Source organism: Hypanus sabinus, chromosome 8 (assembly GCF_030144855.1).
Source record: "Hypanus sabinus isolate sHypSab1 chromosome 8, sHypSab1.hap1, whole genome shotgun sequence".
Lineage (NCBI taxonomy): Eukaryota > Metazoa > Chordata > Chondrichthyes > Myliobatiformes > Dasyatidae > Hypanus > Hypanus sabinus.
In genome coordinates this window covers 129,020,031-129,046,648 of record NC_082713.1, presented here as the reverse complement: position 1 = coordinate 129,046,648, position 26,618 = coordinate 129,020,031, and the positions used below count along the sequence as shown (strand labels likewise).

At 39.2% G+C, this 26,618-nt stretch overlaps 1 protein-coding gene and 1 long non-coding RNA gene across 4 annotated transcripts in view; one reads left to right on the top strand and one right to left on the bottom strand.

Annotated features, from left to right (window-relative positions):
* Nucleotides 1–127: 127 nt before the first annotated feature.
* On the bottom strand, nucleotides 128–26,618 carry sinhcaf (SIN3-HDAC complex associated factor). 2 transcript variants are annotated; one of them, XM_059977808.1, is made up of 7 exons: nucleotides 26,542–26,618; nucleotides 21,678–21,791; nucleotides 15,974–16,132; nucleotides 15,759–15,858; nucleotides 13,910–14,042; nucleotides 5,068–5,218; nucleotides 128–2,659 (listed from the first exon to the last, which is right to left on the bottom strand). In XM_059977808.1, the coding sequence occupies exons 3-7, from the start codon at nucleotides 16,099–16,101 to the stop codon at nucleotides 2,497–2,499; spliced, it is 675 nt and encodes a 224-aa protein (XP_059833791.1). In that variant the 5' UTR covers nucleotides 16,102–16,132; nucleotides 21,678–21,791; nucleotides 26,542–26,618; the 3' UTR covers nucleotides 128–2,496. The 2 variants fall into 2 exon arrangements, with proteins under 2 accessions (XP_059833791.1, XP_059833792.1); XM_059977809.1 differs by having other exon boundaries at nucleotides 13,916–14,042.
* The window catches only part of LOC132398417 (uncharacterized), a 56,217-nt gene continuing 55,129 nt past the window's right edge, over nucleotides 25,531–26,618 (top strand). For both annotated transcript variants that reach the window (XR_009513653.1, XR_009513652.1), the window contains exon 1: nucleotides 25,531–25,754. This is a non-coding gene — a long non-coding RNA (uncharacterized LOC132398417). The remainder of the gene's footprint in view (nucleotides 25,755–26,618) is intronic.

Sequence of the window (26,618 nt, the reverse complement as noted above, 5' to 3'; positions counted from 1 at the left end):
ACCATTTTCTCAGTACAGCGTGGGTTTCAGACTTGAGTTGGGTTTGGGGTTCAAACATTCTGACTCAGATACGCTTTAGGTCACCTTGCGCCACGTGAAGAGAAATCACAATCACAACTACTTTCTTTATAAAGCAGTCTACTTTATTTCAGACTAATAAAAAAATTTTGAGTAGAAGAATATTAACAGTATAAAAAAAGTACAAAAAACTGGCTCCATAGATCTCTAATACATACAAAGTGCATCACTAAAATACATCCGGCTGCACTAAGCTAGGTCAAGGAGGGACAGGAGACGGTGGCATTTTCTGCTGTAGAGGAAAACAAAATAAATAATAATAAATAGAGTGGTGGGGAAGGAAGCTCTGGGAGTGAATCTGAATCCAATCCAGACCTCATGCTCACATTCATACAAGCTGCACAGCAGGGACTGGGTATGCTCAAACCCAGTACGAAGTGGGTGGGTGGCACAATTTTGCATGCCCTTTCCTGGCACGCTTAACATGCCCGCATGCAAACAAAAGTTTGAACACCAACCGCATGCTCAATGGGTAGGTCCTCCGCCTCATGTTTTGATAATGGCTCAATTAGACAGGGGCTAAATTGCAGATATAGGAAATCCCTGCAACCTGCCTGCTGTAACAGTTACACCTGTCACCCGGGCAGATGAACAGATCAGTTCTTTATTTGGCTCGTGGCTTGAATTGGATTGCTATCGCTTTCCAACGACTTACATCCAAATGCATCCCAGCCTACTCTTTGGGAAAAGCTATCCAATTGGTCTCATGGCCCGACTTTTGCTCTGGAGAGCAAAGCAACTAATTGACACGGAATGTACACCCCTCATCATCAGTGAGCTGACATTACTAACAGTCAGCTTGCCTTTACACATACCCAATTCAAATAAAATCCTTTTTTTTAGCTGTAGGGATAGAGCAATCAGGGAAGATGCAACATTTTGATATCTGTGGTTGAATTTTCAGTTTTGCTCAATAGCTGAATTGTGGAGCCTGGGGTTGTGTGCAGTGAGGCCAAAAGAGGATCTGCATACTGCACATTTCCACAATTCCATTACACCTCTGTTTAATTTGTGGTTACTGCCCATACACATCCAGCACCCCAAAGTCAAGGAAGGTGGGAAAAAAAGTTACCTTGTACTCTGAAAGACTACCTCAGCACTGAACAGGGGCCATGTGTATGCAAAAGGACATCAACAGCAAAAGACCATTCAGGATGGAATCAAATGGCAGGTGACGATGGGAAAGAAGTACGAACGTTTAATGCACACAAAAAGGCAAACTTTGTGGCCAGGCACAGCAAAGCTCACCAACAACTGCCTTTAAAATTAGCAAATCTAGCGTGATAACTCTTACCACATAACATCTTTTATCTGTCAATGCAAGAGGCACAATTAGCAAATCCAGTCTCTGGAAGTAGGGACAGTAAGATGCCCTGCTTTGATAAGGTCCATTCACAAAAAGTAATGTTCCTGCCCCAGCGTCAACCAGCAGGCACAGGTAATTTGAAGGGGGAAGGCGGTCGTGGTGGTGAGATGCTTGGCCAAATTCCAACTTCTGTACCCAAGTGCAGATTTGGCAGATTGAGGTCACATGCTCGAAACCATCAGGTGATGCAGATGGTGGAGAATTAAACTGTCTCAAAACTGCAAGACAAAGTGAGCAAATGGATTCCACTAAACCGACTACAAATGCTACATCTCGTGCGAAGGAACATTTTCCTTGTTCTCCTTGGCTGCACATTGCCGATTTGGAATGTGCTAGGCTACGAGGTCAGGTGTTGTCTCGCTTGCCCCTCCAACCACCTCAGCATTCAGTGGGTGGGGACAGGGAAGTGGTGTTTCCACTGGGAAGGTGCCGAATTTTAGTTTCCGATTGATACTTGGGCCTTCCATTTCTCACTTCCCAATCTACAGTGGAAGTTGAGCTGTATGGCAGCTTGGGCAACTGAGCCTACATGAGCATCAAAACTTGAGTCCTTTCAAAACAAAAATCACATGGCTGAACTATGCACTGAGCAAAACTGACTCTGCCAGCCCACAGTCAAGACAATTAACGCTTTCCAAACACTGGCAGCTATTTTACAACACTCACTCACTTTTCCCAATCCCACTCACTCAGCACAAGAAAAAAGTCAATTACTAATCAAAAGATATAAATCCTAAATAATAGCACTTTACAGGCACGCTCCACTCCACTTAATATGCGTGCAGCTCATGAAATATACAACAATTTACAGATTCTGTTCTTAAAAACACAACAAATCAACTGACCCCACCTCCCACCCAACCCCACTGCCCTCTTGTGAGTCTCAGGACAAAAAATTTTAAAGAGTACTGTCAGTCTTTTTGGCAGGTCAGTTCATTTAGGCAGTCTTATCATTCACTCCAACTTTCTGACAAACACAATCTTTTCAATGCATTTTGTCTCTATCAGTCTTTCCCCCTCTCTCTGCCTCCCTCTGAATGAGCTGAGCCGCTTCACCACTCGTCATCCTTTGAAGCAGAGGGTGACTGAACTGCTTGTTGCTCTGGAGTTTCTGTTACTCTCTTCTTGCTGGCACAGCAGGGCTTGAAGAGATGAGGATCAATTAGCACTTCTCCAAAACGGCCCTTGTAAATGATTCCGCAGCAGACTTTTTGCCTGGAGAATGAAAAGAGCAGGTTTACAAGGGCAGTAAAAGTCCAGCTGTTTCACCCAGTCCGAAACAAACTACGACGCTCGCACCATCGTAATTTGACATTTCCTATCTCCCACTCTTTGTTGCAATTCCCAGAGACATGAACCAGGGGGAAGTTACCTTAATAGTATCACCCTAAGCCACCTTAATCATCCCCTCTAACTTCATAAAGCCACCAGGGATCAGAAGGCACAGGTACAAATTAGGCAGTTTGGCTCATTTTGCTGACTATGCCGTTTCATCAACCCTCTCAACTCCATTCTTCTGCCTTCCCCTTGTAACCACTGACACCCTTACTAATCAAGAACATATCAACACCCGCTTTACATATACCCAATGACTTGGCCTCCAAAGCTGTCAGTGGCAACAAATTCCAGATTCACCATCCTCTGGCTAAAGAAATTCCTCCTCATCTCTGCTCTAAATAGATGTCCTTCTACTGTAAGGTTGTGTCCTTTGGTTCTAGACTTCTGACTATAGGAAACACCTTCTCCACATCCACTCTATCTAGATCTTTCAAGTCAAGTCACTTTTTAATTGTCATTTCGACCATAACTGCGGGTACAGTAAACAGTAAAAACGAGACAACGTTTTTCAGGACCATGGTGCTACATGAAACAGTACAAAAACTACACTGAACTATGTAAAAACACAGAACAAAAAACTAGACTACAGACCTACCCAGGACTGCATAAAGTGCACAAAACCTTTCAATATTTGATCAATTTTAATGAGAGATCCTATCCACCTCATATCAACTGAAAAATACAGGTCCATTGCTATCATTCCTGGGATCATTCTCACATACCTCCTCTGGATAAATAATACACCATTTCAAAGTACTGGGTAAAGCTAGGCTTGAAGCAACAGAGAAGATCAAGATGCAGGAGTCTTTAGAAGCGAGAGCTATGACAGGTGAAAATATAGATGCTAATGGAATGGAGAAGAAATGGGGAAGCTGAGGTGGGCAGAATCAGAGAATGCAATCTTTACAGATGTGGCAGTTGTTACAAGGCCCTCGAGCACTTTGAACACACAGTGTCAGATGCTGAACATGACAGAACATGCCTTGGTTAACTTTGGATGAGCTCTGGGTTATGAAGGATGGAAGACAGGTTTTATAGAGTCAAGATCACTTAACCAGTTCAAGATATCCCAAAGAGTTTCACAGCCTATGAAGTATTTTGAGGGGAGCCATTGATGGGGAAAAAGGACAGCAAATTTCACATCAGGTCCCAGGAAATACAATGTGATAATATGCTCCAAGCTGCTGACAGATGAACAAACACTGTCCAGTAAATCACTTACAAATAAAACAAAAAAGGTGAAAATACTTAGCAGGTCACTTGTTAAATATATGGGACAGTACAGCAGCGTGGCAGTTAGCACAATGCTATTACAGTGCCGGTGGCCCCGGTTCAATTCCCGCCACCATCTGCAAGGAGTTTATCCGTTTTCCCCATGACTGTGTGGGTTCCTGCCCACATTCCAAAGTCGTTTGGGTTGGTTAATTGGTCACATGGGTGTAATTTGGCAACATGGGTACATTGTATTGCAAGGGCCTGTTACTATATATACAGCTGCTGTTGCTTAACTCAAGAGTAGATACTTTGATTTAAAAATTCCCTTGTTTTTATTCTGTTTTCCAGCCCTGAAGATATAGGTTTATCAAAACTGTGACGGAAATACGTGCCCCTTACATTTGTGGCAATTCCGACTCCCTGACATACAAATGGTTCAATTTAAATCAGAGAATGTATACAGCATGCAACATGAAGTTCTTACTCTTCACAGACATCCATGAAACAATAAACCTTAAAAAATGTAACGAGACAGAAGCATCAGAACCCCTAAAGATCCCTCCCTCCCACTTGCACCACCAAAAGTGCCGACTGCCACATTCAAGCATCTACCTTACAAATGGCTGCCTAATTTGCAACAAGAGCAAGATATCCTCAACATATTGTTAAACCAGTATTCTGGTTTCAGTTCCCATTCAACAGTTTAAACACAGAGTATTAATAATTGCTGCAACATCAACAGGTGTAATAATTTAAAATGACCAAATGAAGCACTAAATTGTGGCAACTGTTTCTAGGTTTCCAGAACTTACTAGCTTCTCAAAAGATGGCCACAGATGGCAGTGTCTTCTTTTGCTGCTCCCTTTTCCAAAAAGCATTAATAATCAGACAGACAGTTCTTCACCCTGTCTCAAAATATGATGACCCTTACAAACATGTGGGCTTATGCAAGGGTTTCAGGAACATAACCTATTTGTACGTTAGGGAATTCCTGTAAGCCCGTTCTCAGTCAGTAATGGTGGAGGTGACTACAGCACAAGAGACAGTAAATGGGAATGCATTTACTCTACCTTTTCCAGTACGTGAGGTCTAAAAAGGAGAACACAGGCACCCTGCTGGACCCGGATGCCATCTCCGTGTCAGAGCCCTCGTCTGAGTGGTTACTGTAGCAGGGAGACTGCGCAGGAGACATACTGGAGGTGGTACTGTGGGCATCTGAGTCTGCAGTGAAGCAAGAAAATCATTACCATTAGTAAATCAATTAATGTATCATTAACACCAGAAATGCTACAAATCACAGTCTGTACAAATCAGCAAGAACAAAGGAACGAGAAGCAACATGCTCTTTGTTTCCCTCTGCCATTCAATTATATTACACTCCATCTAAACAGAGGCAACCTACTCTCACTCTCTTTGAAAAACAAAACTACTGACTGATTAGGTCTTTATTAATTTATTATGTGGAAACATAAAACAGCTTCACCTTTTTCTTAAATCTTTCTCTCTGGCTGGTGTTCTTACAGTTAGTGGAAGTAGTTCTCTCTATTTCTTTTTTTTTAAAAAAAACTTTTTAAATTGAGTTTTCAAATGATTACAGAAAGAAAAAAATATATACCCTTCCCCCCTCCCCGATAGAAAAAAAGAAAAAGAAAGAAAGAAAGAAAGAATGCCTGGATATCGGAAGATCCCCACATGCTCCACGGAGTTCGTAATAACTTTAGTATATATATTTATTTCTTTCCCCAAATAACCAATTATTTTATCTTCGGAGCACCTATATATTTAATCCTGTCTTTTGTAAATAAGGGCACCAGATTTTCAAAAATGTTTCATATTTAACTTTTAAATTATAAGTAATTTTTTTCAAGTGGAATACAGCTGGAAATTTAATTCTTCCAACGATCTATACTTAAGTATGAATCCAAGTAACTGCAATAGCCTTTTTGGCTACTGCCAGTGCAATTTTTATGAATTCTTTCTGATATTCAATTTGGGTTTCGATTTTATTCCTTCAATATCGCCTAATAAAAATAATATTGGATTATAAAACTCTTAAATTTGTCCAAAAAGGTTGAATTTTAGAACAAGACCAAGTAGAATGTAAAAAAGTACCGATTTCTTGGTTACATCGGAAACACTGATCGGATAAATTTGAATTTTATTTATTTTTTGTGGTGTAATATATAACTGATGTAAAAAAATTATATTGCACTAATCTTAACCGGATATTTATTGTAGTTGTCATTCTATCAAGACAAAGTCTTGACCAATTTGTTTCTTCAATTTTAATATTCAAGTCACTTTCCCATTTTTGTCTTGACTTACGGACTCCTTGTTTAATTGCCTGTTTTTGAATCAAGCTATACATACAAGAAATACATTTTTTAGTTTTTCCTTTTTGAATTAAAGTTTCTATTTCATTAGATTTCGGCAATAACATTGTTTGACCTAATTTTTCTCTTAAATAAGCCCTTAATTGGAAGTAACAAAAAAGTGTTGTTTGATACTTTATATTTATTTTTTAATTGATCAAATGACATTAATATACCTCCTTCAAAACAATCTCCTATATATCTAATTCCTTTTTGAAACCAATTATATAAAAGTTGATTATCCATTGTAAAAGGAATAAGTCTATTTTGAATTAAAGATCTCTTTGCTAATAAAGATTTCTTTGTCTCATCATCAACATTTATCTTATTCCATAAGTCAATCAAATGTTTTAATATAGGAGATTCTTTCTTTTCCCGTATCCATTTAGATTCCCATTTATATATAAAATCTTCTGGTGTATTTTCTCCTATTTTATCTAGTTCTATTCTAATCCATGCCGGTCTATCTTTCTCAAAAAAAGATGCAATAAATCTAAGTTGATTTGCTTTATAATAATTCTTAAAATCTGGAACCCTCCTAGATCAAATTTCCATGTCAATTTTTCCAACGATATTCTTGACATCTTATCTTTCCAAAGAAACTTCCTCACATATTTATTTAACTCTTGAAAAAACTTCTGGGGTAGTTGTATTGGTAGTGATTGGATTAAGTCTTGTAGTCTAGGGAATATATTCATTTTTATAGTATTTACTCTACCTACTAATGTTATTGGTAATATCATCCATTTATCAAGATCTTCTTGAATTTTTTTCAATAATGGTAAGTAATTTAATTTATATAAGTTTCATTTATCATTATCAACTCTTATACATAAATATTTTATACCATTTGTTAGCCATCTAAATTGAGTTATTAATTGACATTGACTATAATCTCCTTTAGTAAGAGGTAAAATTTCACTTTTATCCCAATTTATTTTGTAACCTGATATTTTCCTATATTCTTCTAATCTAGAGGATAATTTATGCAACGAGCGCAATGGGTTTGTTAAATAAAGCAGAACATCATCAGCAAATAAATTAATCTTGTATTCCTCCTGGTTCACTCTGAAACCCTTAATATCTGGGTCCATTCTAATTAATTCAGCTAATGGTTCTATCACCAACACAAATAAAGCAGGTGATAATGGACAACCTTGCCTAGTTGACCTTGTTAACTGAAATGGTGTTGAAATTTGACCATTTGTCATACTTTAGCTTTGGGATTAGTATTTAAGGTTTTAATCCATTTTATAAAAGATACTCTTAATCCATATTTTTCCAATACCTTAAATAAAGAATCCCATTCCAATCTATCAAATGCTTGTCCTGCATCTAAAGCAACTGCCACACTCATTTCCTCCCTCTTTTGAGCCAAATGAATTATACTAAATAACCGAGTTACATTATCTGCCGATTGTCTACTTTTAATAAATCCTGTTTGATCCATATGTATTAATTTTGGTAAGTATTTAGATAATCTGTTAGATAAGATTTTTGCTATTATTTTATAATCAGTGTTTAAAAAAGAAATAGGTCTATATGATGTTGGCTTTAAAAAATCTCTATCTTTTTTTGGCAATACTATTAAAATAGCTGTCGGAAAAGATTCTGGAAGTTTATGTGTTCTTTCTGCTTGATGTATTAACTCCATAAAAGGAGGAATTAATAAATCTTTAAACTTTTTATAAAATTCAGGCGGAAATCCATCTTCTCCTGGAGATTTATTACTTTGAAATGATCCTAGAGCTTCTTTGACCTTTTTCCAATGGAAAAGGCATATCTAATCCCTTCTGTTCTTCCGTATTCAATTTTGGAAGAGTTATTTGTGATAAAAACCTTTCTATCTTGACATTATCATTTTGTGATTCTGATTTATACAATTCAGAATAAAAATTCTTGAAAGTTTCATTCATTTCTATAGGTTTATAAGTAATTTTATTTACTCTTGTTCGAATTGCATTTATCATTTTAGAAGTCTGGTCTGTTTTTAACTGCCATGCAAGAACCTTATGTGATCTTTCACCTAGTTCATAATATCTCTGTTTAGTTCTCATAATTGCTTTTTCTGTTTGATATGTCTGAAGTGTATTATATTGTAACTACTTGTTAATGTTGTCTTCATTTTTCTTCTGTCATATATCTTTGAGATTCTTTTTCTAATTTTGTAATCTCTTTTTCCAATTGATCTATTTCTATCATATATTCCTTCTTAATTTTAGAAGTATAACATTATCTGACCTCTCAAATATGCCTTCATTGCTTCCCACAATATAAATTTATCAACTGAATGTGAATTTGTATCTAAAAAGAAATTAATCTGCTTTTTCATAAAATCACAAAAACCTTTTAACTTTTTTATTGAGTTTTCAAATAATTACAGAAAGAAAAATATGTAAAAAATATATATACCCTTCCCCCCTCCCCTATATCCCTATAGAAAAAAGAAGAAAGAAAGAAAGAGTGCCTGGATATCGGAAGATCCCCACATGCTCCAAGGATTTCGTAATAACTTTAGTATATATGTTTTCTTTCTTTCCCCAAATAACCAATTATTTTATCTTCGGAGCACTTACATATTTAATCCTGTCTTTTGTAAATAAGGGAGCCGAATTTTCAAAAATGGTTCATATTTATCTCTTAAATTATAAACAACTTAAGTCAAGACAAAAATGGGAAAGTGACTTGAATATTAAAATTGAAGAAACAAATTGGTCAAGACTATGTCTTGATAGTATGACAAATTCAATAAATGTCCGGTTAAGATTAGTGCAATATAATTTTTTACATCAATTATATATTACACCACAAAAAATAAATAAATTAAATCCAAATTTATCTGATCAGTGTTTCCTATGTAACCAAGAAATCGGTACTTTTTTACATTCTACTTGGTCTTGTTCTAAAATTCAACATTTTTGGACAAATTTAAGAGTTTTATTGGAACAAATTATTGGAACACAACTTCCACATAATCCAATATTATTTTTATTAGGTGACATTGAAGGGATAAAATCGAAACCCAAATTGAGTAAATATCAGAAAGAATTTATAAAAATTGCACTGGCAGTAGCTAAAAAGGCTATTGCAGTTACTTGGAAATCCAATGCATACTTAAGTATAGATCGTTGGAAGAATGAAATTTACAGCTGTATTCCACTTGAAATCACAAAAATCTTGACGTTAGTAATTTTGAATTAAATCTCCATCTATAAATTGATTCCTCTTTATCAATATCATTGTCATTATCAAAGAATGATCTGACAATATTCTTGCTTTATATTCCATATTTTTCACTCTGACTTGAATATTCATTGATAATAGAAAAAAATCTATCCTTTAATATGTTTTATGTCTATTTGAATAAAATGAATAATCTCTTTCTTTTGGGTTAATTCTTCTCTATATATCAATCAAATTTAAATCTTTCATCAATGATAAAGTTAATTTTGCTACTTTTGATTTTGTGACAACCTTTGTTGATCTATCTAAAAGTGGATTTAGACAAAAGTTAAAATCTCCACCTATTAATATTTTGTCATGTGTGTTAGCCAAATTCAAAAGACCTTGTATAAATTTTACATCATTTTCATTTGGTGCATAAATATTCATAAGAGTCCATAGTTCTGAAAAAATTTGACAATGTATAATTACATATCTCTGACAATGTATAATTACATATCTCCCCACCGAATCAATTAATACATTTTGTATTTTAATTGATAAATTTTTATTAACCAAAATTGCAACTCCTCTCACCTTTGAATTAAATGAAGCTGCAATAACATTTCCAACCCAATCTCTTTTTAATTTCTGATGTTCTATCTCTGTAAAGTGTGTTTCTTGTAAAAAAGCTATATCTATTTTCATTTTTTAATGTATGTTAAGATTCTTTTTCTTTTCACCGGTCCATTAAGCCCATTAACATTAAAACTTTAAAAATTCAGTAAATTAGTCATTATTTTTGTTACTCCAATCTATAATAATACCTAATCTTCCAACTTTCGTGTTATCTTGGGGAATCTTTTTTAAATTCACCATGTTGCTATGTTTGTCCCCACCGATCATCCAGGCAAAAAGATAGAAGAAAAATAGATTATAAAGAACAAAAACAAAATACCCCCCTACTAATGTTGTGAAAAAAAAGAACACATTACCCCCCTCTGTTGTACGGGTCATAGCAATCGCCATGATTACACACGTGAATCCCACAGTAATCAATCCAAAGCTCCCCAGCCCCCCGCAACATAAAAAAGTATATATATGAGAAGAAAAAAAAACTATTTTCAATTAGTATTTCTCAAATTTTGCCTTTCTCCCCTGTATCATCCTTAAATGTCCATCACTTCCATTCACTGCCTCTGTCTTCATTTTTAATCCATTACACTTGGAAATCTCTATGTGTAGTTAGCAAATAATTGGGAGTTTTTGTGCGAACTCCTCTGCTTCTCGATAATCGGTAAAAAATCTTCTTTTTCCATCCTCCAAAAAAATTATCAGTGTTGCTGGGTGACACATTATAAATTTATAATCCTTTTCCCATAAAGCTTTTTTCGCTGGGTTAAATTCCTTCTTTCTCTTCAAAAGGTTATAACTTATATCAGGATAGAAAAGAACTGCTTTCCCTTCTATCATCAATGGCCCGTTTCTCTTTTTGGCACATTGGGCAGACGCCTTCAGGATCTTTTCTTTATCTTGGTATCTTTAGCATTTTATCAAAATTGATCGTGGATTTTGATCAGCTTGAGGTCTTGACCTTAAGGCTCTATGAGCCCTTTCAATTTCAATTAGAATTTCTCCTTCCATTTCCAGGTTTTCAGGGATCCATTTTTGAAAAAAAATTATTGGATCTTCTCCTTCTATATCTTCTTTAAGTCCAACAATTTTAATATTGTTTCGTCTACTAAAATTTTCAAGCTTATGCATTTTTTCCAACCATTGTTTTCTTTCTAATGTCCAGGCAGTAATATCATCTTCCATTTTATTCATTCTTTCAACCATGTCTTCCGTTGTAGCTTCCAAATCTATCATTCTCTTTTCCATTTTTTCCTGTCTTTTTGTCATTTTATCAAACATAATCTCCATATTTATCATTTTTTTGATTACTTTTAATGTGTTTAATTTTGCTAATTTACGCATTATTTGCATCAAAGTCTTTTCTATATTTCCAGAAAAACTTTTACCTCCATCTTCGTCTGATTTTTCCAGAGAATCTGAATCTACCTCAGATTCACTTTCACTTTCAATCGTAACTGGGATTTGTAGTTCAGGTTGCTCTCGTTTGCGCATGTTCCTTCCTTCACGTTTGCGCAGTTCTCGTTGGTCTTTTTCTTTAGAAATTGTCGATGTTGCCGCAGTTTCCTGTTCTGTATCGTTGGAAGTGAAATGTACCTGTGCCCGCAGTTCTTTGGCAGAAGTGGGCCTTGATTCTGTTCCAACTTGCGTTTTCTTCATCTTCTGTTTGTGAGGCATAACTTGAAACAGTCCGGAGTAGTTTATAAGTAACTTTTAGAAAGTATTGACTAACTTTTCTTCACTTAAACATTAATTTACTGATTTTTTACAGGAGAGCTGGGATCCTGCGTTTCGATCCTACATCATCATGTGACGTCCCCCTAGTTCTCCCTATTTCTTGAGGTGCTCCCTGATCCAGAGCTCTGCAGGGAATGGAACTTGAGGATATTTCCCAACACCCTTATACAATTCCAGTCTGTTTATCAGATGTCCACATGGCACCATAAACCTTCAGCCTGGTGTGGCTGTGGAAATGCCAATCAAATCGCAGACCATAACAACATCCCACCTTCAAAACAGGGTGCAAGAAACACCCTCGAGTTACGTTCCCAGTCCAGCAGGGCTCTGGGCTGACATTAAAAGTACGATGTCAGTTTTTGTTCCTGAAGAAAGAACAACAGATATTCCTCACAATGCTCTTGTAAAGCCCCTCAACACAGCCTCAAAGCCTCAACATCCTTCCCAAGATGTGAATACAATACTAAAACTGAGGACCAGCCAATAATTTGCAGCTTGTCATAACACTGTTTGTGTACTCATAGCCTCTGTCAAATCCCAGATCTCTTACATTGCAGCATTTGAGAGTTTCATTACATTTGTAATAGGGCCTTGCTAAGAGTACACCTTAAGCAAAGTGAACTTGCATCTGTAAAGGAAATATTTGTCATACAAGGAGTGGAAAGGAGATTCTCCCAGCTGGTCTCATAGTTAGCAGTTATGCCATACAAGGAGAGATCGAGGAAATAGACACATATTCTCAAAGGTTTAAGAGCAATTAAAATATGTCACTGAAACTTGAATTCTTACAGCATGTAACAGGATAGATGTCTCCTCTGATAGTTATTTAGGACCAGGGTCAGACCATTTAAGACTCAAGAAGAAACTTCTTCAGTCTGAAGATGACATTTCTTTTGTAACTTTCTATTCCAGAAAGCTGTAGAGGCTCAATCATCGTGACTCCCCCGCTCAAAAAAAGGAAGGATCAATAGATTTCTGAGATAGTAAGGGAATTAAGGCTTTGGGGATAGTGCAAGAGAAGACAGCAGTGATCTTGGTAAAGGTCAGAAGAGGCCTGAAGGACAGGATGACCCACTTCAGATTCTCATTCTTTCCCTCCTCAGCAGTATATCCAACAGTCAGTGTGTCATTCAGACTCATGTAACATGCTCTGCAGACATATCTCCATAGTGGTGGGAAGTCTCTGCAACCAGCACGAAAAGCTATGGATAAAGGGTGGAAATAAATGGACACTGTAAAGCAAACGGCTGCAAGTGCAATAGTGTTGCGGTCTTAGGTTAATCCAGATTAATGCTCGACGAACAGACCAGGTGGGATATATCCACGTTTAAACTACATAGCAAGGTGAGTGATTGAGCTGCAAGGCTCTAACATGAAAAGGTGGTGGTGGAGAATGTAGGGAAATAGATTACTCATTTGGTTGGAGGGAAAAGGAAACAATTTATTTCTTGACAAATAGTCACGAAGTTGCAAATGTTTGAAGTAATCTGGCTGAACTGCTTGTTGGAGATCATTGTTAGCTATGCGTAAAGCTTGGGTTATGTTGAAGAGGTTGGCTCTTCTCTTGGTGGGGATGGTTGTCAGTCGTTGTTGACTGGTGACCACCTTTTCATGTTAGAGCCTTGCAGCTCAATCACTCACTTTGTTATGTAGTTTAAACGTGGATATATCCCACCTGGTCTGTTTGTCGAGCATTAATCTGGATTAACCTGAGACCGCAACACTATTGCACTTGCAGCCATTTGCTCTACAGTGTCCATTTACTTCCACCCTTTATCCATAGCTTTTTGTGCTGGTTAGAGACTTCCCATCACTATGGAGATAATGTCTGACTTCACAAGAGGGGAGCTGAAGACAGTTACAGGTCAGGGGACACACACAATGTCCTGGGGCTTTTACTGTTGGCCAGCTGCAGTTGGAGTTGCAGTAACTGCAGATGTTTTAGCACCTCCCTTACAATGTCTGCAAACTGCATGGAGAAGGAAAGGGAAAAAGTATCAGAACATACACTTACTCTGACGTTTCAGCTCTTTCTGGATCTTGCTGATCTGACTGGCTTTTATTCTGCTCCCAGTGAGGGATTTTGCCTTCTTAGGTTTCAATGCTGTCTTCAAGCTTGGTCCTGCACGGACATCAACCACCTGCAAATAACAGAAGACACCAGTATTTGATTAGAGTACCCCTCTGCACAAACTAGCACTGGGAAAACTACAAACGTTGTACACTTCACTGGGAGGAGAGTGTGAACTGTAATCTGGAAAATTTACTGGACTGATGGTGCCAGATTATTAGATGCTACTGCATTTAATTGTTCATTATTCACATTATTTTACATGTCAGGCAGTGGTTCATTTTCCAGAAAACTCTTGAGTTTAAAGGAGCAGAATATATATCTGCCTAATTTCCTAATCCTAGCTGAATGCCAGTACCAGGTACACAGACACAGCCCAGAGTCCAGACTCAAGACACCAGCATCACATTCCAGATCCATATGTTGGGTTATTGCAATTTTGCCGCAGAATAGTTTACAGATTAACTACGTATTAAGGTGGCACTATCAACGTTTATTTATTTTCACCCTGGAGGGGTGGCACAAGGTTTCAGAGGTTGATAAATACCATGGACACTCCTGTGACCAAAACATGGTTACTTGGACTCCTAACTCACAGGCTAAGGGGAGGTGAGTCATCTTCATTTGTTGTAAAGAAGGATTTCATTTGATGTTAAACCACAACAAAAGTACCTCATTTACTCCATTTACTGCCACTACCAATAAATTACCCAAACTGCTTAATACAGGGTCTTTCTACCTGAAGCACCATCACTCCACCACCATAAATGCTGCCTTACCCTTCCCGTTTCTCTACTAGTTTGTTTTTAGCTCCAGATTCCAGCATCTGCGGTCTCTTGTGTCTGCCCAAAGTAAACACTTATGGTATATTTTACCACGTAATAAGATGAAAATGGAACTAGAATTTCAAGCACTAAAACGAGTGTGGTGGAAATAGGTAAAAGAATTGCTTTGTGCAAAAGCAAGACATTGCACTGAGAGACGACCTCCAAACACAGGCAGGTGGGTAAGTGAGCAGCAAGAAAGGAAGAGTTTCTTGACAAGTGGCAAGGAAGCAGTAAATACTCAGGAGGGTCTGCTCAAATACTGAGCAAACTAACTGAAGCCCATTTAGGAGATCATTGTTACCCATGTGTAAAGCCTGGGTGTTGTAGAGTACTACAGCACAGAAATAACCCCTTCGGCCCATGTAGTCCAGTCCAAGCCATTATTTTGCCTTGTCCTATAGACCTGCACATGACCCATAGCTCTCACATCCATGTACTTATCCAAACTGCTCTTAAATGTGGAAATCAAAACGCACGTCCACCACTTCCACTGGCAGCTCGTTCCCCACTCTCATCACTCTCTGAGTGAAGATCTCCTTCATGTACCCCTTAAATATTTCACCTTTCACCCTTTAACTATGACCTCTAGTTCGAGTTTCACCCAACCTCAGTGGAAAAAGCCTGTCTGCATCTACCATGTCTGTACCGCTCAATTTTGTATACCTCCATTATATCACCCCTCCTTCTCCTACACTAAACCCCTAAGCTATTCAACATTTCCCCATGACTCGGGTCCTCAAGTTGGCATTTTCTTTGGTGGGGATAGTCACTGGTCAGCAACCTTACATCTTGACTTTACAACAAGTGGGGAAGATCAGTGGTGAAGCAACTTAAGGCAGTTACAGGCACAAAATTCCCATTGTTTAGACAATGTCAGAATTAATGTCCTATTTCAGCAAGCATCTACCCAATTATTCCATCAGTTCCTGTGAAAGTTCTGGACTGAGACCCATACTTACATGATTCCAGTTCTTTTTGGAGCCCACTGGGAGCTTCTTCCATCGTTTCACCAGCAGCACACAGGCATTGCAAATCTCTCCTGAGCGGGCTTCGTTCAATCTTAGGCAAAAAGCAGGAGAGAATAATAAGTAAACATGATCTCTGACTGCCTTCCTTCATCCACAAACCAACTGGGCTTTATTGAATTTGTTGCTCTGGCTTTCTCTGTACTTACCCAAAGCAGCTCTGGAAGTCCTTCTCATAGCGCTTGCTGTCAGTAAACCGTGAGCTGGATGATTTGGCCCTGCAGATGCAGCATCCGTCCAGGCTCCGGTACATCTTAGGCTTGTGGAAGCCAAACATCTTGTGGCCAATGCAGACCAAAGCAGGACACCTGAAAACCAGAGAGCTCACATTTAGACCCAGACAACTAAACTCTGGCTGGTAATGGGGAAAAGTGACCAGATTAAATTGCCATCAGCTTCCGTGTCTATGTGAGCCCGTTTTAACTTAAACATGGAACTGTGATGCAAAACTGAATAGTAGATGTTCCCAGGTTGAACACAGAAGGTGGTGGGAGATACTAGGCTGGGGTAGCCAAGAGCAGAAGGTACATTTTGGACAAGACCTGTTCCAAGTTAACAGAGACAGTGACATCATTTGTGACCTCAGTACAAGTGGGCTGATTAGATAAGATATACAGAAACAGAATTTGGCTACTTGAGCCATTTAGTTAGCTTGATCTCAGAGCAGTTGAAAAGGTTGACACAATGTCATAGGCCAAAAGGGCATGTAGTGTGTTGTAATGCTCTGCAAGTCTGTTCCACTATTCTGTTTTTGTTTTTCAAGCACATTGTCCTGCACCCCCCCCCCACCCTTAATCCCCATGAGTACTTAACTATCTCTGTCTTACATACACCCAATGATTTGGCCTCTACTTTGCAGATTTACCACTCTAGCTAAAGAAACTCCTCCACGTTTCAATTTTGCAGGGACATCTCTTTATTCTGACACTTTCCTGCCAATGGAAACATCCTCTCTACGACAACTCTATTCAGGCCTCTTAGTACTTGGCAAGTTTCAATGAGACCTTCTACACTCCACCTCCCCCAGCCAACCCATAACATTAAAATCCAATCTCATGAAGGACCACATCACAAGGACTTCAGATTTTTGAGTTTGGTCCAGTTGGGTTCAGGCTGGACTGTACTTACCACCAAAGCATCAAGTGTTTAGAGTGGATAATTCCTAAAACTTTTCTGACAAAGACATGTTTTACTGCCACAGTTCCCATCGGCCACTACCTTACACAAAGCTGCGCGCAAGATCTAGATTCTCTGTACAGATGAACCAGTACCCCAGCAGCTGTCTTGACAATCCTCTAAAAATTTTATACATTTCAATAGGATTCGCTTCTGCAATTAACTCAGTTGCGACATGGTTTAATTATTTGCATTTTAATCTTAGTGAACTGTTTCACTGACCTTCCTGTATCAGAGCCGGACAGTATGCAGGATGAGATTTACCTGATGACAGAACGTTTACTTGCTGGGCGATCTGTTAGTTTTTTGTGTGCAAGAGAGGGGGCTGGGGGTTTCATGCTCTCTGTCATTGTTTTCTCCCCCATTGTGGGCAATAAGCTAGTTTATTGCAAAGGGGGGGGGGCTTAGGGCTTTGATGTTCTAGCTTCTGTTTTCTGGGTGGATGTTCTGTAAGTTTCTGTGTGAAGGAGGGCTTGGGGGATATGTGAGTTTTTGTTTCTATGCTTTTCATGCGGTTGGGGGGGGGGTGTTGATATCTTTTCTTTCAACAACTTCTATATTTTTTCTGTATTTCATGGCTATCTGGAGAAGATGAACCTCGGAGTGGAATCCTCCATAATAAAATGAACCTTTGACCCATTTGGAACTTTGGAATACTGCAATGGCACAAGACTACTGCAACATACGCTGCTCATGCTGATAAACATGCAGAGTCAGCGGAGGTGATTTCAAAGTGCACCACCTGCATCCATCAAAAACTCTTAATCAATTTCCACGTTCTGCAAGGCTCAACTTTCTTTTGTCTTTGAAGTTCTGGCTGAATGTCACTAAATCCTGTGTTACTCTCATCCCCGAAGGCTCCAGGGGTCTACTAGGGCTCACACTCAACAGAGAAGTTCCAAGGTGAGTGCTGCACTGAAGGGAATTTTTACTTTTGGATCAATACAAACATAAGAAATATGAGCAGGAGTAGGCCATTTGGCGCATTGAGCCTGCCCCACCATTCAATAAGATCATGGCTGATCTGGCCATGAGCTCAGCTCCATCTACCTGCCTTTTCCCCGTAACCCTTAATTCCCCTACTATGTAAAAACCTATCTAAGTTTCTTAAATATCATCTTTATTCACCATACACATTTACATGTGTTAGGAATTCACTGTGATGTGTTGCCGTGACATGCAACAAAAACCATTTAATAATTATACAAATAAAGAAACATATAAAAATAATTTTAAGGTTAAAATACAGATAAGGAATAAAATGTGCATAAATACATAAAATATCAGCATATATTTACAATGTAAACATAGTTATAAAAAGTGCCATGATTGTAAAATAAAAGGAATTGGAGGTTGGCTACCTAGAATGGTTGGTTAGATTAACTAACTGGAAGACAACTTCTGAGATGGAGCGAAGTTTTTGTTTTAATAACCCTATAGAGCTTTCTTGTATGGAGCTTTTGGATAAAACAGTTTGCTGGTAGATAATGTCCACATCAAGGATCCCATCATTACTCCATGGATGGAAACTCCTTCAAGAGCAAGTGGTTGCCAATCCATCAGGATAGCTATTATCAACCACTCCCACCCACCCACCGTGGGTGATGACCCTAGCAGCATCTTTACCCAACAGCTCAACCACTCCACACAGGAGTGAAGTTCACATCTTCTCTACTCTATGGTTATTTTCAGATTCTCTATTTGATTTCTTAATTGAATGTCTGGTTTTCCTCTTCCTTGCATGCAAACAAGTCTGTTGCTCAAAAACCATCATAGTTCATTTCACTAAAAGAGAATGAATACATGAACCCTTTCTTGACAAGTACACCCTTGTAAACCTTCTACTGACCCTCCCCACTGTACATCCCACTAATACTACACACTATATTTTATGCGGTCCAAACAACGTAGAGTTCATTTAGCACATCTACGTTACTTTGCATTTGCAAGACTTATTCGATTTATATTTATGCTCTAATTAATCTCTGGCAACTCTGCCGCAGACGGTCTCAAGCTGGTTGTGAAAGACGGAGGGTTGGGCATGGGGCTAGCAATAGCATCCTGGAAAAACTTACATCTACAGAAATGCCAACAGAATCTCCAAAGACCTCATCCCTGGGAGAGGACAACTCAAAAACTGGCCCAGGACAGAGGACTCTGACAAACTGCTGTTGGCAACCTACGTCACAATAGGGGTAACGGGCTTAATAAATAATATATATAGCCTGTGCTGTGTCACTGCACATGAAGTACTAACCCTTTACTTCACTTAGATTTCTATTTTCCAAAGAAATTGTTTCCTTCTGCAAGCTTTCATGATGGTCTTCTTCTAGTTTATTATAGTCCTCTTTGATAGAAAGTACTCGCACTTACTAAATTCAAGAAGGCTCACAAATATAACTAGATATCAAACATATTTTGTACTGTTTATCACTGACCATCACTTGCTATTCTCTGCCATTCTTTAGCCATCTTTAAGGGAGGGAGGCAGGGGAAAAAAAAGCCAATTATAAGCCAGTTAACCTGACTTCAGTGTTGGGAAGTTGTTGGCAGAAATAACAGGCAGGATAGACAATAGAGTCAGTGGATGTTGCTTACTCGGATTTTCAGAAGGCCTTTGACAAGGTGACACACAAGTCCATGGTACTACAGGAAATATACTAGTAAGGTCAGAAGATTGGCTGACTAGCAGGAGGCAAAGAGTCGGAATAAAGGGGGCCTTTTCAGGTTGGCTGCCAGTGACTAGTGGTATTCCACAGGGATTGGTATTGGGACCATTTCTTTTCACATTATTATGTGAATGATTTAGATCACAGAACTGATCGCCTCGTGGCCAGGTTTGCGGACACCATGAAGGTAGGTGGAGGGGCAAGCAGAGTACAGGAAGAGGGAGCCTGCAGAAGCATTTGGACAGGTTAAGAGAACAAGCAAAGAAGTGGTCTATGAATGGTCATGCACTTTGGTAGAAGGAATAAAGGCACAGACTTTTCTAAACAGGGAGAGAATTCAATGAGAGGTGCTAATGGACTTGTGCAGGACTCCTACAAGTTAACTTGCAGGTTGAACGGTGGTAAGGAAGGCAAATGCAATGTTAGCGTCCATTCTGAGAGAGCTAGAAAGAGCATTGGTCAGACCACACTTCTCAGAGCAGTGTGAGCAGTTTGCGGCCCCATCTAAGAAAATATTTTCTGGCATTACAGAAGGTCCAGAGGAGGTTAATGAGAATGAATCTGGGAATGAAAGGGTTAATGTATGAGGAGCATTTGATGGCTCTGGGCCTGTATTCAATGGAGTTTAGAAGAATGAGGAGGGTCTCACTGAAACCTATCAATAATTTAAAGGCCAAGATAAAGTGCATGTGGACAGGATGTTTCTTATAGTGGGGGAGTCTAAGAACAGATGGCACAGCTTCAGAATAGAGAGACGTCCATTTAGAACAGAGATGAGGAGGAATTTCTAAAGCTAGAGGGTGGTTTATTTGTGGAATTTATTGCCACAGATAGCTGTGAAGGTCAAGTCGCTGGATACATTGAAAGCAGAGATTGATAGATTCTTGATTAGTTAGGGTTTCAATGGTCACAGGGAGGAGAATGGGATTAAGAGGGATAATAAATCGGCCATAATGGAATGGCAGAGCAGACTCAATGGGCTGAATGGCCTAAATCTGTTCCTGTCTTATAATTTTCTATTTAGGTATCCATTATGTCATTTGTTTCTTAATTAGGTAATTTGAAGAGGTATTAAGAAATCCAGATAATATTACACCATCACCATTATCTGCTCTACCTGCTATCTCTTCAAAGAATACATACAACTTGGTCAATTAACTTCACTCCCTGAAACCCACCCTGCCCATCATTATATGGGATGTTTTATTATTTTCTCCTGTAACAGGAATCCTGAAAGCCAGACAGCCTTTAGTTCTATGGATAAAATTCTAGTGCCCTGCATCATTGTAACATTAATTATTCACCATCCATCAGACCTTTTTCTAACAAATTAAGTGTGCTTAGCCATAGTACATCTGCTATCTGTTCCCTGGATTCCTTTAAAATGTGGGGGTGCAAATTAAGGATTTTATCCAGAGTTTTTGTGAGCAGTTTGTGACAATTTTACTAGCTTGTTTTGAGCTTGATGGGTTTATTTAACATTTCACCTCTTAAAAAAATGCTTTGATCAATCATTTTCAACCTCATCTTCCTATATCATGCCCACTTAATCCACCTTCCCAGTAAATACAGAAGCAAAAGAATTAATATTCCTACCATATGACTATCCCTGCCTGGGATTTTATCCATTACTGTCTTCATGCTAGATCTAATAAGCACAACTTCTCATTTTCTCTCTCCACCTTTTGTACACGTTATTTCAAGCAGCATTGAGTTGTTAGTCCTGATTTTTTCCATAGAGACGATTCTATTGTGTTTGTGAGAGCTTAAAGCTTAGACTGGCTGCAGCATTACAACAAAAATTACACTTCAGATGTACTTCGTTCATGTAAAGTGCTTTGGGACATTCCTATGGCTTGACATAAATGCAAGTTCTCCTAATTCACATTGTATTTTCAAAACCTTTTGTTAAGTCTTAATAGACTTAAGGTACAGTCTTTAAAATGCACCGTGATGTTCATATGTAGTCATGAATTTGACAATCACACATTTTCTCAGTTTTACTTACAGTTAAGTACTTAATTACTGTTGCCCCTGTTTGGATATTGTGTCCCTGAAGGTTTCTGTTTCTTACGAGTTGCTTTTAGCACCCTTGCTTGCTGGACTGTCAGCTCCAGAATATCTTAAATCAGAATATGGAGATGTGTTAGTTCCTTCCACCTGAGATCAGGGAAAATTTATCGAAATACATCACATCAATACCAGTGGATAACAATGAATTTGTAATGTTAGCATTCATTTTGAGAGGACTAGTATGTAAGAAGAAGGATGCAATGCTGAGGTTAGACTGTATTTGAAGTATTAACGAGAATGAAAGAGTTAACATAGGAGGAGCATTGATGGCCTGTACTTGCAGCAGTTTAGAAGAATGAGGGGGACTCTCCTTGAAGCCTTTGGATATTGAAAGGCCTAGATAATGGATGGGGAGACGATATTTCCTATAGTGGGGGAGTCTAGGACCAGAGGGCACAGCATCATCCCTCCAGAACAGAAGTGAGCAGTGAATCTGAGAAATCCAGAGGGCAGTGAATCTGAGAAATTCATTGCCACGGATGACAGTGGAGGCCAAGTCATCAGGTATACTTAAAGCAAAGCTTGATAAGTTCTTAATTAGCAAGGGTGTCAAAGGTAATGGCAAGAAGGCGGAAGAATGAAGTTGAAAGGGATGAAAGGGAATGAAGTTGAAAGGAAAGAATCAGTCGTGATGGAATGGTGGAGCAGGTTCGATGGGTTCAATGGCCGATTTCTGCTCCTCTGTCTTGTAGACTAATATTCAACTTCCATCACAACATTTTCAGACAAACCTCCCTTCTATTCTAGAAAGTGTACACTCAAATGTCAGGAGCTTTGGACTCTACACAGAAGGAAATTAGGAAGAAACTGCAGGAAGAATTGCATAGACACAGGTCTCTGGACAACTGAAGACTTGATAAAATGCCATGGAAATTAGAAAAAGATTTGACTGGAAGGTGTGGACATTTTTTCCCCTATCTATCACTGCTCTTGGAATAACTCGGCAGAAATCTAAATCAAAAAAACACTGAAAATCTGGAAATAAAAACAGTAAATGTTGTTTTCCTCATAGGGGGATCAGAAGTGGAGAGAGTGAGCAGTTTCAAGTTCCTAGGTGTCAAGATTACTGAGGATCTAACCTGGTCCCAACATACTGATGCAGTTATAAAGAAGGCAAGACAGCGGCTATACTTTATGTGGAGTTTGAAGAGATTTGGTATGTCAACAAATACACTCAAAAAGTTCTATAGATATACCATCGAAAGCATTCTGACAGGCTGCATCACTGTCTGGTATGCAGGGGGTGCACAGGACGAAAAGAAACTGCAGAGAGTTGTAAATTTAATCAGCTCCATCTTGGGTACTAGCCTACAAAGTACCCAGGACACCTTCAGGGAGTGGTGTCTCAGAAAGGCAATGTCCATTATTAAGGACCTCCAGTACCCAGGGCATGCCCTTTTCTCACTGTCACCATCAGGTAGGAGGTACAGAAGCCTGAAGGCACACACTCAGTGATTCAGGAACAGCTTCTTCCCCTCTGCCATGCAATTACTAAACAGACATTGAACCACTGGGCACTACCTCACTTTTTAAAATATATAATATTTCTGTTTTTGCATGATTTTTAATCTATTCAATATAAATATACTGTATAAAACATACTGAATAAGATTTATTATTTTTCCTTCTATATTATGTATTGCATTGAATTGCCACTGCTAAGTCAACAAATTTCAGGTCACATGCTGATGATAATAAACCTAATTCTGATTCTATAAACACTCAGTTCAGACAACATCTGTGGTGAGGAAGAGTTTATGCTTCAGAGCAAAGGCAAATAGCTGAATTCTGACAAGGTGTTGGCCAGAAACACAAGTGGTTATACACAAAACTTTAAAAAGGATCTCTTTACTCAAAATGGCAAGAATCATAATTATGTTACATGGAGAGATTGAAACAGGTACTACCAGTGCACTTAAGTGTATGCAGGATAGTAAGAATAAGGATAGAATATGAGAATTAAAGTGGAAGGTTGTTTCTGAGGATTATAAATACTAGCAGTGAACAGATGGACCAAATAGCCTGTTTCTGGGCAAATAGTTGCATGAACAATTAAATCATTCAAATAACTACTTGTAAAATGGATAATGAGCTGAAAGGCTGCTGTCTCTTAAGAATTTTGAGACAATACAAAAATGATCAATTTAATTTGTTTTCTGACATCTTGGTGGTTGCATAATCCCGCCAGATGAGCTGCTGGCTGGGCACAGATCAGTCTCTATCAATTAGTTCACAACAGCGTCAGACCCCACACAGAAAACGGCGATGACACAGGGCTTTGGGAACCAAAGTCACAAGACAACTGAATTCCTGGGAAAGTGATCAGAATTAATGCACTATAAAAGGATGTGTTTGCTTCAGGTGCATTCTTTCCAGATCAACAAAGTGTACATTGGCAGTACAGTCTGGATGGCCATCACACTAAAATAATGGTTATAACACCATCAATAACGTGCCTTTATTGAACTTCAGCACAATACAACCACCCAAGGTGTTACCAGCCAGAGAAATGGAGTCGTCAGGCTAGGCAAGCTCCAAAGAACCCAAAACTCTTTTCCATAGATGCCGCCCAGCCTGCTGGCTTCCTAAAACATTTTGCGTGTGTTGCTTGTTCTAACAGTGCCTCATTTTTCAGAAAGGGGTGAAAGCACTTGGGATGTGGGGGACGGGGGAGAGAGAGAAGTTGCTGGCTTCAGGCTGAAATACAGCAAAGAATTTAAATGGTCAGAAGCAAGTCCCAAAGAGTTGTCAGGCCAGAGGAAGCTACGGCAGAGGAACTGGAACTAAGCAGGAAAGACGGCCTTTCACATGGGCAAATCTGAAGCAAGTACCATGTTTCTATTGAGCAATCCTCGAGAACCACCCAATTAATCCCACTTTCCCACAACTCCCCAATGTTTTGTCCTTTTTTCAGCTTTGGAAAGACACAATGAGCCTGCTCGGATCCGACGCTCAGGCTGTCAACATCCCGCAGTACAAAACAACTTTCTTCATTTCCCTGAAGGTTCGTTCTTTCACCGATACCTTACATCGGCGCCCACCCTGCAGCAAAATCGCATTCCCCTCAGCCACACGCTCACCATTTCATCATTTTGAGCATTCCTCCGAAGGGATTTCTCATTACCCCGAGTTGTTCTCTAAACATTCTGAACAACACCCACTAAGAAGAAAGCTGCTAAAAATGACATGCTGAAAATTAAGGAAGCCTTTCAGAGCTTTAGAAAAAGGGTTAACGTCAGGTTAATGGCCTCTCCTGTACATTGAGCCCAAAACGCGCTAACGTAGTCCACGCATTTGACATCCATAAGAACTGACCACAAACTCTACTCCTACGCTCCAAAAACAGGAGTAGCCTTTCATTTAAACCCAGCCCGGGCTGGATAGCAAACACGCCCCATCCCTGCCCGTGTGTCCAGTCCATTTCAGTGGCGTATGAGGAAACTGACCCAATTTCGAGCAGTCTGCTTGGTCTCCGAATACAACAGATGCTCCTTAGTGTCTATCACCCGCGTTTTCTGAACTGGTACGCAACACATCGAAAATAAAATCCCTACGTAAACCATTTCCCCCGTATTCATTCGATGGCTCGTTGTTTTGTGCGTGTTTGTGTATGTGTTTTTTTAACTGCGCACACAACCTTTCTTCTCTTTTCCTGCACTCGCCGAAATCTCCAAAACACGGCCCAGCCAAAAGCCAATACTTCCTTATCAACAATAAAAAGGGACATTCATCAGCGACAACTCCCCCCCCCCCACCACCACCGGAAACCATGCAACACAAACACCGGATCAAAAGTAATTCGCATTTGCTGCTATGAGTGTACTGAGGCGAATTAACAGTAAAACGTGGGGACGGTGTGACGTGGAAAAAAAAATCACATATAATTAAAACACGTTGTCAGAAGGCTCCAATATTTCCGAATGGACAATGGCTGCGTAGCGGGAAGTGGGGGAGAAAATTAAATGCAACATGAGGATAAAGTGGAAACCGAATTCCTGGATCGATAGACGCCGTAAGTCCTCCACGTATTATATACTGCGAGGATCCACGCTGCCCTTTGTTTTCAGTCTCAAGCGTGTAGCTTGCCTACGTGCAATATCACCTCCCCACATTGGGAGGCATCTCCTGGACAAAAACAGCGCACCTTCTCCCAACCCCATCTCTTGCCTGCCCCCCACCACCAGGGTCCCTATTATTTAACCTCCTCCATTCCTCACAGCCCACAACAGACACAAAATAAAAGTGGAGTTGTTTGAAGTTCCCCATGACGCCATCACCAGAGGGGGAGAGAGAAAAACGCAACCAGACTTCCAGAAGCGCGCAAAGTTCTTCGTTAATTAAATCGTATGATTTGTCAGACAAAACACTTAAAAATCCACAACTAATTCTGAACCTAACAAAGGGTTATTTAATAATGCAAGACAAGTCTTGGACCCCGTAGTGGAGATAAGTACACACTAGGGGGGGTAGAGAGAAATGATATTTTCTTTGCCAACTAACAGATAAAAAGAGACCAAACCTATAGATAAAAGTTTTTTTAAAAAGTAGGTGTCGCAGAGGAAGGAAAGGTTGTGACAGGCTGATTGGAATCTGTAACAGGAGGGATCCAGGAATGGTTCCGTATCCCAGCGCGGTGGGCGCCCACGTTCTAATCTCTGCTTATTGTTGCAAACATGATGTTCAAACAAGATCAAAAGTTTACAACAAAATACACAAGCGGCAGTTAGCTGCAGAATGTAGCGAGAAAATCTCATCGCATTAACCTGGGAATAGATAATATTTTTTAAAAAATCACTCACCAGAGGAGTCTAAACTTCACTTTCTTTTTACAACCTCGTTGCTGATGTAGGTAATGCTACCGCTTCGCCTTTCTGGC